Source organism: Seriola aureovittata, chromosome 2 (genome assembly GCF_021018895.1).
Source record: "Seriola aureovittata isolate HTS-2021-v1 ecotype China chromosome 2, ASM2101889v1, whole genome shotgun sequence".
NCBI classification, from domain to species: Eukaryota; Metazoa; Chordata; class Actinopteri; order Carangiformes; family Carangidae; genus Seriola; species Seriola aureovittata.
The window spans coordinates 22,622,710-22,641,453 of record NC_079365.1 but is presented as its reverse complement, the minus strand read 5'-3'; the positions used below and the strand labels follow the sequence as shown (position 1 = coordinate 22,641,453).

Below are 18,744 nucleotides of genomic sequence, written 5' to 3'. Positions count from 1 at the left end.
CAGTTGACCTCAAACTAAAGGACAAGGTCTCCACCTCTGAGGACAACAGTGTGCACATTTAATACAGAGAAGATCGACCACTTCTCTTCATTTGTTGTCCTGACATCCCCTCCCTAGCAGTTACACAATTCACACCTTGATTCATGCGACTCTCACGATTCTCTTATGACTCACATGTGACCCAAAGACTCACGTGTGACCTCAGGTGACATCATCACGTGATGGGGTTAAAATGCCTCTTACATTCAAGTCCATGAGGCCTCACCAGTCAGGAGAAGTGATAAAGCCTCTATAATGAAAGGCGAAACACATAAATTTGTTGTTTACTTAACTCATGGGGTAAAACTTACAATAAGTGCATTAAACTAACAAAGGAAAATGGGGGTGAGTTTAGTTCATGGTTTGATTCGCTGAGGTTTTTTTTCAATGCAACTACTTTATACGATATAAGTTGTCCACATGAAACCTGCAAACAGCTAGATCTATAAGAAGAGAAAATCCTTCTTCCATTATTTTTCAGAAATGTACAATCTGTACAATTACCTGCCTTGAAATAAACCAAGCTGAGTTGGGAGGTAACAGGAATGTAAGGCCCTAGTGAGGATCGAACTCACGACCCCTGGTTTACAAGACCAGTGCTCTAACCACTGAGCTATAGAGCCACTGTTATAATACATCCTGTCAGCAAATCAGTCTGATGAAAGAGTAAGAGGTGAGACACTCTAGTCAAGTTATAGTATCTTCCTAGCATGACAATATGGCAAGAGAAATTATTTTATATATTAGAGTCCAGGTTATGAAAAAATACAATAATCTAATTAAATAACATTACTGAAATATTGTTTGAAATATTACATTAATGTGTAAAGTACGGAAAGTGACTGCTCAATATTCACCTGTTTTGTGTGGGGTTAGAGGTAGTAATCTCTGAAAAATATATCAAAATCACAATTATAATATATGTATTACTACATACTACAACAGGGAGATGATGATTTTTTAAATGTGGGTGAACGCAGCCTTTAAGCAGAAAGTACCACAAGTTGGGTGTGGACTGGACTTGTACAATACTGCCACTCAGTGGCCAAAAGCGCCTTGCACTTACTTTTTATTTGATTTTACGTTTTTATTTACTTACTGTTGGCACAAACAAGTTTCTTGACTTATATTTTGAGTAACATTATCTTTATTCATTTTTAAACGGATTTTGTTACGGATTGGATTAAAGTAGATTCAACTTAATTGTGGTTGTGCAGAGTACAGGTAGAAAAAAGCCTGAATGTAACGGGGTGTGATAGGACCCACATGCAGCACATCCAAACAGAGGGATAGTTGGAAATGACCTTTATTGAAATACCAGCAGAGAGAACACACACAGGTGGGTATGAAGAGTCGAGGATGGGGTCCGGGGCTGGAGAGCCCGGGGTCCGGTGAATGGAGCGAGGTGACTGCGCTCACACACACACACAGGGGAAAGTTCTTGGACCTGAAGACTGGGGCTGGCGGTGCCGAGCGTTAGGGAGCAGGCTGGAGATGTCGTCGAGGGAACTGGAAAACGCCAAACAGCCACAGGGACTAGTAGACGGGAACCAGGAATCGCACAGGCATTACTCGTGGTCGGGCACAGAAGGCTAAGGTTATTTACCGGGGCAGAGACGAGGCAGGATGGTCAGGGGGCAAGCAGAGTCGAAAAGAGGAAGTCAGTCCGGGGATAAACGCTGGAAGGTCAAGCATGACGCTGAGAACAATCCGGCAAGGAGCGAGTGAACCGGGGATGTATATATAATGGTCTGATTGGGGATCGACTGCAGCTGGGGGCAACAGGTGAAGACAGTGAAGCTGATTAGGAGGTGTGGCAGAGTGGAGAGTGAGAAATCGGCATAGCAGGCTGTGACATTGAAGTGCAGTTATGAGTAAAAGCTACAGAATAAGTTATGCTATATCTTACAATATATGCAGTGTGTGGGATGCAATAGGCAATATGTGTAATTGTTTGTATATAGAGATGAAGTGGCTGGAATATGCGGAATAGATAGTTATATGTAAGCTATAGAGGCAAATGCACAGTATAAATACTTATCTGAACAGTGCTGGGTGGAGTTGTTCACACCGTAGAATTGCACTGCATAGTAAGTTAAAGCACTAAGACAATGCAGTATTACTATCAGCGCTGTGAAACACAAGTTAAAAAAAAATCCTGTATGTTACTTAATTTAACAGGTATTTGATGATAAAAATTAAAAATGTGGTCGTTAAGAATTTTAATTCAATACAATTTTAATTATTTATCTAAAATTATTCAACGACAGACAGGAACACACGATAGAGAAAAGTAAAGAGAAAGACCAGTATAATTAAAAGATATTAGCTAAAAAAAATGCTTGAGGAATTATTAATAAATACATCAATACATCTAAATGCCTAAATATAATTTATCTTGTATCATTTGATATCAATATAATAGACCTATTACCAAAGATAACAGACTAGAGACTATCATTCACAGTATGTATTTGAATGGAAGATGTTGCAAAGAATTCAGATGTTGCAACTGACCCCCAACCCTGAGGTCTTTTGCTTTAAAATGAGCAATTACTGTCGCATCTGTTATGCTAGTGGACAAAATTAGCAGCATATATTGTCTAATATGAACTAAACAATGTTGACACATACTTGTGTGGTCTGTTTTAATATGGCTGCTTAGCTTGGGGACAGTTACAAAAACTTGTTGCAACCATCCCCACTCTAACAGCCATGACAGACCATCACGTGCTAGCTAAACACGCTGACCTTGACATATGCTAACCATTTCACTTAGAAGTCAACAAAACAATGATTCAAACTAAATTTTGATTAATTCATACTTACAGTATGACAAAAAAATGCAGCTCATGAAAAAAATTACTTTCATACTTCCCTTTTTTTTTTCCAATTAATGCAGTTAATGAATGTATCTTCTGTCTTCCTGCAGAGGGGAGGGTCTAACTGAGCATGAGCAGTATGAGTGTCATCACTCTAGCATGTTTCTGATTGAAGGAATACGACTTGTTGCGACCGTTCCTTAATTGCAACCATTGCTAGTCTCCCCTACTATATATTTAACCTCTAAGATATATTATCTGTGTAGGTACTATCACCCTTGACTCACAATGTAGGAAAGGAAGTCAGTGAGGGTTTGAGGATTCTGGGCTGCACTGTCAGCGCGCGCGCACACAAACACGTGCGTACAGGCAGGTCTGCACCTCCCGTCTGCATGTCACCAGCATCGGTGACAGGAAGCGTCTATCGCCTCTCACATTTTCATGTCGCGGTGCTGGAGGTTTTATTTGAGCAGCTGCAAATGTTTTAAACTTATCTTAGAAAAACTGTAACACCAACCGTTTTTTTTCTTTAATTACCTGACCTTTGAACGGACGTGAAATTAATTGGCGAGTTAAAACGTTGAGTTAAAAGTTGTTAAAAGTTATTATATTTTAGTTACGGTATACTTGTCGAGAGGAAATCTGTATATTCAGAGCTGGAGATGACTTCTGGAGGTTTGGGGCTCACCGAGAGCCTGGGTCAAGACATAAGTCAGGAGGAGTTGGACTTTTCTGACCTGTTTCTGTATAATCCACCTGAAGAAGATTTTCCTGTTGGCTGTGACAAAGGTATGTGTGTATGTATGCATCAATTATTCTGCTTTTGTAGAGAACTAACATAATATCTTGTTTGTAGTTACATCATGATAATTTGTTGCGTTGAGTTTGTATTTAGCTGTAATGAAGTGGCTGAGTAAGTGCTGAGCTGTCAGGTACTGATGTTACACTGAAATCTCCTTTTCACTGCCATTAAACAGGCGAAATCAAGGCCTCTTTTTTTAATAAACAGTAAAATGGGCATGTGCTGTCTTTTCCACTGTTAAGGAGTTCAAATTTAAATTCCACCTCCACTCAGAAGCATGTTTTGCTCTACTTCACTTAGATGTTTGACCTTCACTGTGCAGAGTTTGATAGTAGAAGACAGTTTCACTGTGCTCACTTCCAATGTGAGTTTGATTTACTGACATCACAACTAGTGTGAAAGCCAATTTACATAAGAGCGATGAGGAAACAATAAAAAAAAAAAAAAATTTTACAGTGCGGTATGAGACATATTGTGACCAGTGGTTAAACTTTTTACGTTTGCTTATTCATAGACTCTGGATTTTTTTCAATGAGTGCAAAGACATAGATTTTTAGAATTTTTAAAGAGTTAATTCAATATTTTCATGGAATAAACATATCAGACACAGATTATATGTCTATATAATGATATTATATAAAATATAAATTTTCCTGGAGGGGATCTGTGATTGCACAAATGAATCCTTACTTTTGATATTTACAGATGATCCAGGTGCTCTCCTTCAGAACAACAACCAGCCTCCTCTGCTGGTGGTCGGTGAACCCACTGTGTACATCTCCGCCTCCAACCAGCCTGCCCCCAGCCAAAACCCCTCCTCTCAGTGCCCCACCACAGAAAACCTGTCAGGGGCTGTGTTTGACTCCTTGGGGCTGCCATCAAGACCGGGGAACATACCTGCTCCAAGCCCCAGGATTGAGATCACTCCATCAGGCGACTCTCTCAGTTCGCAGACCCTGGAGCTGAGCCCCAAAGGCCGTGCAACCTATAGGGAGTGTGTGAGCCCTGCCAGCAGTAACTCCTCCACAGGATGGCCAGCAGAGTCATACTCCCCAGTAGCTTCACCTTGTGTCTCTCCTTCCAATGCAGCTGGCTGTAGCATGGGGGTGTCCGCCTTAGATCTCTGCCCGGGCCTCCAGGGCATCCATACTTCTTCTGCCCACTCCTCTCCAGGAGCCTCACCTCTCAACAGTGTCACAGATGAGACCTTTCTCCTGCCACAACACCAGCGTTCTGCTGCGCCACATCCCCACCAGCGCTCCCGCTCTGCCTCACCGCATGGAAAACGTGCGTATGACCAGGCCCACTCCTGTCAGGGGGGCACTCCTATCAAGCAGCGCTCCCGAAGCCCCAGCCCCATCCCATCGCCTCATGAGCAGCAGGGGTCCCACTACCTCCAACAATTCCAGGCCCAAGCTGAGTTTCAAGCCCAAGTTCAGACATCCTCCTTAGGCCTGGAGGAGGACTGGGGCCTCAGCTCCGGCCTATCCAGAGCAGTGCCCTCTGTAGTGGGGCGAAATGCACATGGGCAGGCACAGAGACAGGACTGTGTGTATGGACAGCTATATGACTGGCCCATTGAGCAGGAGGGAATTGGCAGGGCAGGACCCGAGGTCAAGTCTGACACCATTTATATGGTCCCAGCTGTGTGGCCTCCTCCTCATCCAGTCCATCATGGAGCATTCAGGTGTGTTGTTTGTCCTTTTTTATGACTTACAGACAATTTATATCTTTCTAATAAGATCAGTCATTTAATTGACAACTATGAAATGAAATATTTCAATTGTATTTTTTTGTCATTCTCTAAATTTATAGCTTTTTTTTGGCTTTTGTCTTTTTTCCAGTCGTCTCTCTGTGGCCCCACTTCCATCCTTAGAGTGGCCATTGCCCAGTCAGTCTGGTCAGTATGAACTACTGATCCAGCAGCAGCCCAGATCTCACCACAGAGCTCACTACGAGACTGAGGGTAGCCGAGGAGCTGTAAAGACACCGAAAGGGGGGCATCCGGAAGTTCAGGTGCTTGTTTTGTTTCACACTTGGAGGCTTTGGGGTTTACATGTGTGTGAATGCAAAGAAGGAAACAGAAAAAGATCCTTCTCACTTCACATCTTTGTCACTGCCAATGCCGTAGGAAAGAAGAGCATGAGTGGGAGTAAGAAGTCGTAAATGTGGAGTGGTATTTCCTGGACAATGTGTTTATGTAAAGCCGACCGGCATGCAAATGAAAGAAAAGCCTCATGTCACTATCACATCACTACTCCCACAGGGACAGTTTATTAAAGGCATGCATTGCTTGAAACTACTAAAACTACACTAATAGTTACAATTAAGGTATATTTACTAACATACAAGTATTGGTACATGGATCTGCTTTATTTACTCCTCTGGTGAGTTAATCAATAAGCCATCACTGCTGGGTTTCCTGGCACTGCTGCACAAACGGGTATGCAAAGCAGTGTTCCTGCTATGCCAGTTAGACAGTGACCTGTGAAATCATCCCCACAGGGAGAATAGATTTCCTCTGCAGTCTTGCACGTTAATGGCATTATAGTCAATTTAGATCATTGTGAAGCATGCATTTGATCGCTTTTGTTGCCCTCACCAGCTCCACGGGTATCAAGGCACGGTTCCACTGTGGTTGCAAGTCTTCATAGGGACGGCAGATGAGAGACTCCTGAAACCCCATGCCTTCTATCAGGTCCACCGCATCACCGGGAAGACCGTCACCACGGCGAGTAAGGAGAGGATGACAAACGGGACTAAAGTGTTGGAGATCCCCCTGGAGCCAAAGAACCACATGAGAGTGGTGTGAGTAAAACAGAAAGGGTGTGGGATACATGATCACCAAAAATAAGTCATGAGTGAATCACAAACGCACTAAATGAAGCAACAAGATTTTTTTTAAGACAGTCGTCTGTGACCTGATGCTTATTAGCAATCTTCAGTGGTGTTTTTTGCACTTCGTCTCCCGGAGTTACAGATGCAGAGATAAAGTAAACTGAGCTGCCAGGCAGTTTTCTTTGGATTTTACATTTATGAAGTTTGAGTATGTGTTAAATGCTCGACATTTCTGTCTATACTCAGCCATGGCGGCTATTGCTGCTAATGCCAGCTACAAGGTATCGTTTTTCCTCCCAACAAGTTGCTGTTGCTGCTGACGGAAACTTGAAATGCATCACTTCCTGCGTGCCAGAGAGTTTTTCCATGAAAGCCTAACCAGATACAGGGTATTTACAGCAGCAAATAGAAATGCTTTGATGAACTTGACATGTGATGAATGACTGCAAAATAGCTGCAAAAAGTTATTTTTTTTAACAAAATACCACTACTTTGACAGAACAAAACAAGATTATAACTCACTGATCAGATTACAGCAAACTATAGTTTGAGTTGGACTGTGTGTGAACAAAGATAGCAGTAGATTTTGGTGTAAATCAAGGTGACAGCACTTTGGCATCATTTCCAAAACATTTTAACCTTATCTGTGTTTTCTCCCACTTTTTACAGGATTGACTGTGTAGGGATCCTGAAGCTGAGAAACGCAGACATCGAACTGAGGAACGGTGAGACGGACATCGGACGAAAAAACACACGTGTGCGTTTGGTGTTTCGTGTCCACATTCCCCAGCCTGGAGGCCAGCTTGTGTCTCTTCAAGTTTCCTCTGATCCTATTGAATGCTGTAAGGAGTATTTAATTCATGATAAGCAAAAAGTGAATGTTCCCCAGGCTATACTAGTCAACACAGCAATTGGATTTTAATTATCCAAAATAGATTGGCCAAATGTCCTGAAAATTTTCCCACTAGATGTTTTATTACTCTAGCTTGGTTTTTCATACAGCCATGTCTTCCTGTTTCCTCAGCCCAGCGCTCAGCAATGGAGCTGCCTGCAGTTGAGAGGCAAGACCTGGACCGATGCTCAGTACTCGGTGGTCAACAGATGGTCCTCACTGGACAAAATTTCACACCTGACTCCAAGGTGATATTCTCTGAGAAGACGCAAGGTGAGGAAGAGATCTTTTTTTGAAATCAACAAACCTCTTTCCCCCTGTTTCTGGTCTTTATGCTAAACTAACCAACTGCTAGCTGTAGCTACTTATTACCATCCAGAAATGACAGTAGTATGACTCCTCCGATCTAACTTTAAACAAGAAAGCAGATAATTGTATTTTCCCCTGTAGCTATTTTTGATGTGTGTCTTATTTTGACCTCTGGTTGTTTCTATAATTAAAATAGGTCCATATTTTGTACAGCACCCACTTACTTCCTCCTTATATCCTACTTGAGTGTATTCACCTACTCATATAGTATTTGTATTTTGAGATTATTTTGCATATCATCCGGGAAACATCAACTTTCAGTGACGCACATCTTCCACCCCCACATTTAACTGACTCTGACAAAATGAACCATTAGTTTAAACTTTTACTTTCTTGCTGGAGAAAAACATTTTTATTTATTACTTTGGAAATTTCTCACCTCGTTACTGCACCTTCTGCCCACACACAATTGTTGGGCTACATGGTTTGAGAGCAGGATGGGTACAGTTGTCTGCATGTAAAGCCTCCCTGTTGCTTGGTGTGGGGTTTTATGCAACAGGATGTGGTTTGGCAGACTGATAAAGATTCAGGCCCAGAGCAGAGGCTTTGGTTTTTTTTTTGTTTTTTCTCAAAGCGTGGGTAGAAAACAGAAACAACAGGTAAAAACTGAGGTGGGATTGAAACACTAAACCAGACATAAAAGAGAAAGCAGTTTTCCACTGCCTTTGTTTTAAATGTGCTCACTTGCTAAATTAAGGACAGGGCTGATGTCTAACAAATTCATTGTTAAACCAATCAAAGATGCTTTTTATAGCTTGATATTTTCCAAAATACGCATTTGCTTTCTTGCCAAGAGTTTGATGAGAAGATCAAAGTAATCCGGCACATAACCCCCAGTACAAACTTGTCAGTTTAATGCGTTGCTTTTTGTTTTGATCAAACAAACAAGATATAACATTTTAATTAGTGAGTTTTAGTTTAGTTTCTTGCCCTTGGACAGAGCCAGGCTTGCTGTTTCCCTCTGTTTTCAGTCTTCAAGCTAAGCTAATTCAACCAGTTGCTGACTACAGCTACATATTCCTTCTACAGTCATGGGAATCAGTCCAGCGTGGAATCAATCCTAATATCTAACTCAACAAGAAAGCGAATACGTGGATTTTCCAAAATGTCAAACTATTATTTTAAAACCCCCTTTAAAACTCACTGCACCCTGTATTCCCTCTGCTTTCAGACGGGCAGCAAATCTGGGAGGTGGAGGCCACTGTGGACAAAGACAAAACACAAGCTGTGAGTGAACTTCTATTTATCTATACTGATAAATGCATTCAGGCAGTAACATATTTTACAGAACCAATGATCTGTACTTTTTTGTCATTAAATCAACATTGTCTGGCACAAACTTCACATGTATTCAAAACAGGAAGCAATACACAAAGTCTATGACCACGCTTTTCGGACTTCCTCTACATCATATTTAAAGAATCAAAGTTTTGATGCTGATTTTGATTTGAAATTCACCAGGGAGATATTTGGGTGCAGCCCACACCTCTCTGTTGCTACATGACTCTTTGTCTGATCTTTTTTCTGTTTTATTGCAATCCCCGTCTAGAACATGCTGTTTGTTGAGGTCCCTCGGTATCGTGACAGGACCATTTGCCACCCAGCCAAAGTCAACTTCTATGTCATCAACGGAAAGAAGAAACGCAGTCAGCCCCAGCACTTCATCTACACTCCTGTGAAAGGTACATATCTGCTAACTCAGGTCTGTCACTACAGGGAGAAATGTAGGTGGCCAAAAGGTGGACAAAAGGTTAACAGTTCCCACCTTAGGGTTGGCAGAAAAGGTCAGGTCTGGTGTTGTGGGGAAATGTTGTTGCCACCTCTCACAACACAAACCACATGCTGAAAGACAACCTGCAACATTAATTCAACCTTACAGTGGTTATAGTGTTGCTGAAAAGAGGTTAATGTGTGTCAAGTCTCCCATCCTCTTATTAAGTCAAACTAAGACACTGCAGGAAATTGCAACACTTAAGTCTGATTAAATCTAACTGCTACACAATTAAAAGCAGCCAAGGGGAATCTTTCTATGATCTTCATTTTAAACCAATGTTCTACAGTTTTACAAGAAATCAGTCCCAGTCACAAGAAATCGATCAATCAATTGCTGTTTGCAGTAAACCGCAGTCACAATGTGTTTTTACGCAGGATTGGTAACTTTCACTTGTTCTCAAGGGAAAAACCTGCCACTCTACTATTGTTTTTGCTAATCCCTTCTTCACATACATGTGATACTCATATCTGAAATTCAAATGCACTGTTTAGCACGTTTCAGAAAGCATTTCCGGAAACAACGAACTTTGTTAATTAGTAGACTGATGAGGGAGATGATAAATCCTTGTAACATCTTAAGACTCACTAATTATTTTTAACCATGCACTGTGGATGGCAGTGCTGCTCTTTCAGCCGGTCGCTCCACCACTTTAGTCCAGAATGAAATATCTCAACAACTATTGGATGGATTGCCATGATTTTTTTATTTTTTTTTATTCCAGCCATTAAAGCCGAGCCAGTGGATGACTATCAGTTGAATTCATATGGCTACTCAGATAATCAGTCACTGCCTGGTCTGACAATGAAGTCACTCTACCATCAGCTGGAGCAGGACAACAACCTTCAAGCCTTGAATGCTTCTCCAACACTGTACCATCTAGCCACTGTAGACCCCAGAGCCTGCATGTTAACACCTAATCCAGTGGAAGACCAAACAGTCTATTACCAGTCCAGAGCCAGCACTCTGATTAACAGTCCCGTACTGTACCAGACTGCAAACCAACATTACAGTAGCTGTGGTACCACCGTTCTTGGCAGTTCCCCAATGGCTTCCCACGCTGCTGCCACTCCCAGCCAGTGTGTCAGCACCCTTGTGGGCAAACTGAGCGAAGGCCCTCAGGTTGGTGATTCATTTGAGGCCTGTTTGATGTCGAGACATCAGAGTTTTATGCAGACAGCGCTGCAACTGGGGAAGTCACCACCTTCAAGATACGTCCTAGGTCAAGCTCAAGGAAAGGCCGTATGCAGGGTAGAGCCAAGTACAGGAAACCATGAGGAACGGGCTCCAGAGAGGGTCACAGTCAAACAAGAGAACCTCAGCTATGCCTACCTGGAAGATGGTGAGTATTACTGTTACATACTAAATGGGTCAGTGTGCTGCAAAAGAAATGCAGATTGTTGAAAACTCAGAGGAGCAATGTCTGACCGAACGGTCCGATAAGAACTTCCACTTGATGTTACACTTACCAGATGGTTCTCTAATATTTATTAGCAGATATATGCTCCAATACATACAGTATCTTGATGTAAAGAGGAGCGGTCTAAGGTTTCTGTGACTCAGACTCATTGGAACAGTCTGGCAGTTTCTGAGCAAACCTCCCCTTTCTAACCAATTAGAAAAGGCCAGAGTCAGGAGTGGGAGCTCACAGCTGTCAATCATGAAATCAATCAGTCAAACATGAATGGGCTTGTGGTCTACTCCTCGTCTCACACCAAGGCTTCAAGCTAAGATGAGGATTTAGAACTATGAGGATCTAGCAGTCAATCAAATCAAGTGGGAACCTCCACAAAGACTTTGAATATATCCTTTAGTCAGTTGGTGTTTATGTTTTGTATCCGATAGTGTAACATTTTGTGTGTATACAATTGTGTAGCGTAATTGGCAATACATTTACTTTATCCTATTACCCAGGGTCTAAGTCTAATCTGTTTGGGTTCTAATGGATTTGTTTCACTCCCTGGTTTATCTTTGTTGATTTTGAAAAATGTTCTTGAGAAGATTGCTAAATTGTTTGGCTGATTTTGTAGATGATACACTATTGATTTTCATGTGTAAATGGGAGCATGCGCTACTTAAAAACCTCTAAAAATAACACTGTTTAAAATGAAATGTGGAAGCCTGGGGGATGGGTATTTGTGGTCCAGTCTGCAAATGCATACAAGCATGCTGCAACTATAGGCTTGCAAATCCCGCCTTGTGGTTAACTGTCAGGCCTTTCTATCCACTTTCCTGTCTGTTTCAGTCTGATTTTCACTCTGTCACACACACGTAAACGCACACACTTGCAGAAGCTTCATGAGCACGCCAGGTTTCATTTGAAATAAATGTGTACAAGTTGCTTATGAATTCTGAAAGATGCAACAACAATGAGAGAATGAGAGAATAATAAATCTACCCTGACCTTGTTTGCTGTTGGGGAAAGTTTCTGTTTACACCTCTGTGATGGAAGACAGAAACAGGAAGTGTATTGTATAGGCAAATATATGCAGACACACCTGTGGTAAAGAAGGAAAAGAAAAAAGAACGCAGCAATGACCTTTGTCTCTGATAGAGGCTGGAGTCATAGTGAAAGTTTAGGAAACCACAACAATGTTTTTTTACTGAGCATCAGAAGGAAAAATACACTACTGTGTTAAAGTTATTATTTCTCTTCACCATTGTTTCTTGAGGGTTAATAGGATTAGGACAAATACTAATCTTGTTATTTTTTCTTTCAAAAGATGAATGTGTAAGAGCGGTACTTATTTTTGTGAGGACAGAGACACTTGCTCAGTCCAAAAACCACTGCTGATAATCTGTGTTCAAGAAAGTAGAGACATCTTGTGGCCATTAATGTAATTGCAATACTTCACAACATCACTGTGGGGAATGAAAGTCATCATTACACTGATTTATGTGTGAAATTACAAAATGTCTGGGGACAATGGTGGCTTTGTCATCTAGGCACCAACCGCAAACCTCAAAGTCCCGGATTCAAGTCTAGGTGGGGACCCCATCTCACTCCCCCCTCATTTCCTGTCATCTCTTGACTGTGAACCATCATATAAAAGAATGAAATGCCCCCTGCTACAAAAAAAAAAATTGATGACAAGAAACAACTCGTTTTGACTGTAATTGCCCTTTTTATCCACAAACAAAAATGTATACCAGAAGAAATTAAAAAAATCTGTACAAAGGGGTTTTAAATATAAAACAAATGCATATGAAACTAAGACAGATTTATTTAAAACCATCTTGTTTTATTTTTATATTGTGAACATTAAAGATGCTCATCCCTATTTTTTGAATGTTTTGCAGTGAACGACATCATAAGAAGGGACTTGAAAGGCCATAATGGAGAGTGAACCTGGAGGCCTGCAGCAGCCCTGCTGTCCGTCACATTCAAAATTTACGCAGTAAACATGATCTACAGACTTCAGAAACTATAAATATAAAATCCTCTTGGAGTAAGCTTTTACTTGTAAGACTCGTAATAAAAAAAAAATTGACTGGATTTGTGGCAGATATTTGAGGCAAACAATAGAAACTGATCCATAAAAGGCTTATGTTGACTTTATTTCAAGATTATTCATGTTTCTGTGAAACTAGGATGGGTGGTTGTTCCAAGCTCAGTCCTCAGCTACAACATTTTACATCAAAAATGAGTCAGCTCTCAGTTACTTTGTTAGCCTACAATATTGTCATACAGTTTAGTCTAGCAAAGACGCGTCATTCTATATATTGTGTGTCTGCATCGTTTCTTTATTTTAACCTGCTTAACTTCCCTCTGTTCATATATTTGTACAATTGCTCATTGTAAGCATGTATAAAATATTTTATAAGAAATAAATTCTGTTTATATGAAGCATTGTGTTTAAAATGAGAGCAGACTGAAGAGTAAATCAAATAATCTCAATTAATATGCTTTAAAACTAACTGCCTTTAACTTTGAAATGACTTCAAACTATATTAGAGCACCAGTTCATCAGTCAAGTAACCTGGCCTGGTATAATAAACTACAGCTATAAGATAAATACAGTGGAGTAAAACATAGTAGATACATAGATTTTTCTGGATTTTTCTGTATAGTTTTTCCAGCCAGGGGCAAATAGCAAAACAAATGAGAAACAAGACGTGCATAATTAATAGGCATACGAGAGAGAGAAAAGAGAAATTATTTTTTTAAAACTTACTTGCTTTTGGATTGGAGTTCCTAATACAATCTATGTAGTGCGTCAATTCACATTTTAATACAATAAAAAAAGGTTTTGTTTTTGTGAATTTATGCATGTGGTTGTTGAGAAGAATAAAGATTAGATTTATTATAAGAGGAAATCCTTTATGATGGTTGTGAAAATTGCAATAACTAAAAACATAGCTTTAAAGTAAACATATATGTAATAAAAATAATATCAGAGCACTATTTCTGTGTGTAGATGCAGGACCAAAATAAGTGGAAGACTGTCTCAGAGGATTTACCACAGAAAGAACAGCATGTACTAATGTGTTTTTGTAGTCTCTGGAGGAAGCATTTTGCTGGATGAAAGAAAATACGCCTCACCCTAATAGATGGTTAAGTCCACACTGCTCATTTAACGGTGTCTGTCTGATACGAGGCTTTTATTTTTCAGTTTTTATTCTTATGATCAGACGAGAAACACATTTTACTTTTACAATTATGTGGATCTGAGTTATCATTCAAAAGCCAAACGACACCTGCAGGAATGACATCTAGTAACTAAAACTGAAAAGTAATTTGGATTTGCAGGAATTTGTTACTTTAATAAAAATTCATTATATCCCATATTTCTAAAGGAGGCCACCGGAGTTGAGAAGTTTTAGAGTCGGTATCTCAATGTTTGCGGTTCAACGCGAACATTAGGGGGCGGCATTTCCAAACCAATCGTTTACCAGGACGGAAGTGGGTAATAGATTGGTGACCTCACTTCCGTTAAGAAGAAGGAATTTTTTTTCCTCCCATTGTAGACCTAACTAGCATCTTCTTTGATAGCTTTTCACAGCCTTATATATATTTACAGCCCTGGTATTGATGTTTGCATCCCAATAACGAAGAAGAAGAGTGACATATTCCCACAACTGGTAAGATTTTCTTCCACGCAAACATCGTAACATTGTAGCCTGTCTGTGTTTAGCTAAAATCTATGTATTGAAGAATGTAACAGTCTCAGTGTTTTCTACGTTGTACTGGCTGCATCCACATTGATAACTTAAAGTAACTAAATTCATGAGATTAGAATACGTCATTTGACTTTTGTTTCAAGATTGACTGTCATGAATTGATAGTAATATTAAGTAGAGCTGCAAGTACTAGTCAATCAGTTGATCGCTATAATTTTGATAATCGTTTAGTAGGTGAATTTTCAAAGAAAATTTAAAAATATTTGCGGAATTTTAACTTCTCAGATGTGTGCAATTGCTGCTTTTAAGACATTTAAGACTTTAGGCTCTGGGAAACCATTATCATCCTTATTAACTTATAACTATTTTCACAACTTTGTGACATTTTATATTGGAGTGAATAATCTGCAGATTAATCAATTAATAAAATAATCATTAGTTGCAGCTCTAGTATAAGTGTGAGGGAAAGGTGTGGGCACCCCTGGGCAAACTTTTGAAGTGAAAAAATGTAAGTTAGAGCAGCAACAGTTAATTAGTTATTTTAATAATCAAGTAATTGTTTAAGTTATTTTTAAATACAGATTGTCAAATATTCCTTCAGTTTCTTTTTTGCACCTTTTCTTAGTTGTATGTGTTAGTAAATGCGGTATTTTTTTTTTTGACTGTTCAACTGTTCAACAATCAATCAATTAATCTTTAGATGAATCGATAATGAAAATGATCGTCAGTTGCAGCCCTACACTAATTAAAACCCCTGCAGGAAACTTGCATTCAAAAGGAGAGTTTATTCAAATGTTAATGTAATACTTTTTATTTCATGAACTTAAAACATAGCAAAAATTAAATGGTATTTGTGGCATGTGCAATAGAGTTGGGCAAGTCAGCATTAAGTAACCAGACGAATCCCCCTCGATGACCCCTCCATACGTCACTTTTTGTAATCCTGCTAACTATGCACCTGTTGTTTACCCAGAGAGGTCATTGAGGGAAACAGACCAAACAGCATCATGTCTGCAGACCTGGACCTGTCCCCTCCAGAGGTCCCTGAGCCTACATTTCTAGAGAGCCTACTGCGTTACGGGTTGTTTCTGGGTGCCATCTTCCAGCTCATCTGCATCCTGGCTGTCATCTTCCCCACATCCAAGGGGCATGAACACGTAGGTAGACACCAAGAGGAGGAGAAGAGTGGGCCTTGTGTTGAAGCCTGTTCCTCTTTCGAACTGTTTCCCCTGCTGATGCCCTCCACAGTCGGGGTCAGACATACGTTTGGGCTCAGTTAAAAGTGAGGAGGGGATACAAATTGATGGAGAAAAAGACTCTGACACAACATGGGCAGTGATCAAAAGATCACTGTACACAAAACCTTTGATAGCAAAATATGCCCCTATAAAGTGCTTGCTTTGACGTATTTGTCAATTTGGTGTTGATATTTTTTAGAATTTTAGTATCTCTGTTGAATCACCTACTTTCACATGTATTTTTTTTAATGAGATTTTATATTTTTTTCTTTGCTAGATGATGGAGGAGCAAAAATCATGTGGAAAAATAGGGGATTGAAAAAATGTTGCAGTTGAACCCGAAACATAACATCTACATTTTCCTCACGTTAATCAATTTTTCCATCAGGACACATTTTCAATCCAGCTTGATAATCAGGGTGAACTGCTGTTTTGTTTTCACCTTATTATTATGGATGGGAGCAGCAGTTTTGAGGTCTGGAACCAAGATACTACCAATCAATGAGTTTGAGTTGATTGCTGCTCAGTGTAACAGTAAAAGATAAATCTATTTTATTTCTGACAGAATGCCTGAAAAGTGTAAAAAACATTTTCTCCAAATTTTTCAAGAGTAACTAGGAATACTGTGGCTTGACAGATTCTGCCATAAAAGAGGTTCTGCTATAAAAATCTTGCAGAATTTTACCATTTCATCTCTTAAATACAGAGAAACAAGACATCAATGAGCAAGAGAGGTGCTGAATATTTTATTTTTGAATGTCCGTGAAGACAGAGCCACCAAGGGCTACTTTCTCAATCTCTATACTAACAACTGTCAGGAGAGATTATTTATAGACAAGAGCAATTAAATCCACTTTCTAATTATTCTATTTTCAGACATCATCATCAGATGCACTGATTATTCCCCACAGTATGTCGCCATTTCATCCTTTACAGCATCCTGCTGTCATTCTTCCCCGCTAGGACAATAGGAAAGATTGCACTCGTAGAAACAGTGCTGACAGAGGGAAAGTGCTGAAATGCCTGAATTTCTTTTCTTTGGTGTGCATGTCCAAAAACTCTGTAAATTTCATTCAACCATCCATTTAATTCAGATTAAATGAGCTGCAAACAGAAAAACTAACAGAAAAATTAATTGTTATCACAAATTACTAATGCCCTATGTGCAATTTACTGTATAAAACACAAACCGTTTCATGATGGAAAATAAAACCATATACCATATGTGTGAGTGTCAGTCAGCAAAAGCATAATCCAAATACATCTTCAAAACACACTTATCTAATCATGCTTAGCAATCATGTATTTTCACACCACATTTCAATGACTCAGGGGATTTCTTTTGAAATTGCAGGGTGTTACATGCTTCATGTGTTTACTCTACAGGAGGAGACTGAGTCCACTGATGGCAAGACATCTGAACAGATGAAGAAACCTAAAGGATCGGCAACTCAGATTCGACAGAAGCCAAAGAAAGAGAGCAAAAAGAAGCGATAGACAGGTGTGTGTGTGTGTGTGTGTGTGTGTGTGTGTGTGTGTGTGTGTGTGTGTGTGTGTGTGTGTGTGTGAGAGAGAGAGATAGTGTGAGAGTGTGTGTGTGTGTAACAATCAGTGAATCAACATGTGCAGATACCCATACAGTTATCACTACAGGTATTTGAAACACTAATGTCATATTACAATAAAAATGTATGTGCACTTAATTTGAGACACTTCAGAATTAAACATGAACTGTGTCCTATTCGCAATCAACACAGTATTACAAGAAGCAAATTGCCATGGTGTTGGTGCGGTGCTGACTGCCACATTTTATTGGGTATATGTTTTTCATTTATTTTCTTTTATAATTGAGTATCATTGATTGAAGTGTATTTGGATGCAACAGGCAATTAAATGCATTTTGCAGTCATTCACCCTAGTTGTTTTTATTCATTGGCAAATTTCAGTTTGGTTTAATGAGTCAGAATGACTTCCTTGCTAAAGCTATTTTTGTTTATATTTACACAATATTCAGACACTGCGGTTGCAGAATTCAAAATGTAAGGAAAAATTTAAAATATAAGGTGACTAGGTCATAGTTCCATATCATGCTTATGTTGAATGTATGTATGTTAATTAATTTATTTTATTTTGGCCAACATGTATCAGGACTTTCAAATGGTAATACAGGCCTCAAAAAGCTATATTTCAAATCTAGCTTTTGTATGGGGATAATACATGGAAGTGTCACAATCAACACTGAAAAAAGAACAAAAAAATGTGTTAAAGGGATTTAGGGAAAAATAATAGTTTTGTTAATAAATGATGATAAATTCCCATTAGAGCTGCAACAATTATCCAATCCACAAAAAAACTAATCAACAATTTTGTTAACCAATTTTCTCATATTCTGGTCAATTTATTTCAGCTTCTCCATTGTGAGGATTTGCTGCTTTCTCTTATACATATTTATTGTAAACTGAATATTGTTGGGTTTTAGACTGTTGGTCAGACAAAACAACACATCCCTTTATTTTTTTATATTTTTTAGATCGAGTAATGAAAATGTAACTGACAGATTAATTGATACTGAAATAACTTAGTCGCTATCCTAATTCACACTGCTCCAATATACACCATAGTATTTTATTCGAATATGAATAATAATAATTCTACTATAATCAATACTAATAAGAATTAGTAATACTGGTTATTTCTTAAACTAATTATGTGTTTTAAGCGTTCAAGTTGTTTCCGGAAAGTAGTTCCGACCCTAAATTGTGATTAATATTAATGCGCCAACCCAAAACTGTTAGTTACAGCAAAGTGCGTGTCGCTTAGCAACCGACATAGCTCGCCACTAACTGGGTTCT

The 18,744-nt window shown here is 39.4% G+C and overlaps 2 protein-coding genes and 1 non-coding gene across 4 annotated transcripts; 2 read left to right on the top strand and 1 right to left on the bottom strand.

Moving 5' to 3' along the window:
- Positions 1-589: 589 nt before the first annotated feature.
- Positions 590-662, bottom strand: trnat-ugu (transfer RNA threonine (anticodon UGU)). The gene has a single exon. It is a non-coding gene; the product is annotated as a tRNA-Thr (tRNA).
- Positions 663-1,344: 682 nt separating this feature from the next.
- Positions 1,345-13,380, top strand: LOC130185623 (nuclear factor of activated T-cells, cytoplasmic 2-like). Its single transcript, XM_056402187.1, has 10 exons — positions 1,345-3,650; positions 4,369-5,350; positions 5,508-5,679; positions 6,269-6,471; positions 7,171-7,343; positions 7,526-7,666; positions 8,934-8,989; positions 9,312-9,444; positions 10,258-10,875; positions 12,834-13,380. Exons 1-10 carry the CDS (start codon positions 3,524-3,526, stop codon positions 12,878-12,880), a joined length of 2,652 nt encoding a protein of 883 aa, XP_056258162.1. The 5' UTR covers positions 1,345-3,523; the 3' UTR covers positions 12,881-13,380.
- A 1,071-nt stretch (positions 13,381-14,451) lies between these two features.
- Positions 14,452-17,805, top strand: manbal (mannosidase beta like). 2 transcript variants are annotated; one of them, XM_056402223.1, is made up of 3 exons: positions 14,452-14,615; positions 15,632-15,811; positions 17,279-17,805. In XM_056402223.1, the coding sequence occupies exons 2-3, from the start codon at positions 15,662-15,664 to the stop codon at positions 17,387-17,389; spliced, it is 261 nt and encodes an 86-aa protein (XP_056258198.1). In that variant the 5' UTR covers positions 14,452-14,615; positions 15,632-15,661; the 3' UTR covers positions 17,390-17,805. The 2 variants fall into 2 exon arrangements, with proteins under 2 accessions (XP_056258198.1, XP_056258191.1); XM_056402216.1 differs by having other exon boundaries at positions 14,456-14,615; positions 15,628-15,811.
- The last annotated feature ends 939 nt before the right edge of the window (positions 17,806-18,744 follow it).

Bases quoted from the DNA above. Each gene is read 5' to 3' on its own strand.
- LOC130185623 (XM_056402187.1), top strand. From the start codon at position 3,524: ATGACTTCTGGAGGTTTGGGGCTCACCGAGAGCCTGGGTCAAGACATA. The intron at 5,680-6,268 runs GTGCTTGTTTTG...TGCCCTCACCAG, and splicing joins GGGGGCATCCGGAAGTTCAG to CTCCACGGGTATCAAGGCAC. The intron at 8,990-9,311 runs GTGAGTGAACTT...ATCCCCGTCTAG, and splicing joins ACAAAGACAAAACACAAGCT to AACATGCTGTTTGTTGAGGT.
- manbal (XM_056402223.1), top strand. From the start codon at position 15,662: ATGTCTGCAGACCTGGACCTGTCCCCTCCAGAGGTCCCTGAGCCTACA. The intron at 15,812-17,278 runs GTAGGTAGACAC...TTTACTCTACAG, and splicing joins CATCCAAGGGGCATGAACAC to GAGGAGACTGAGTCCACTGA.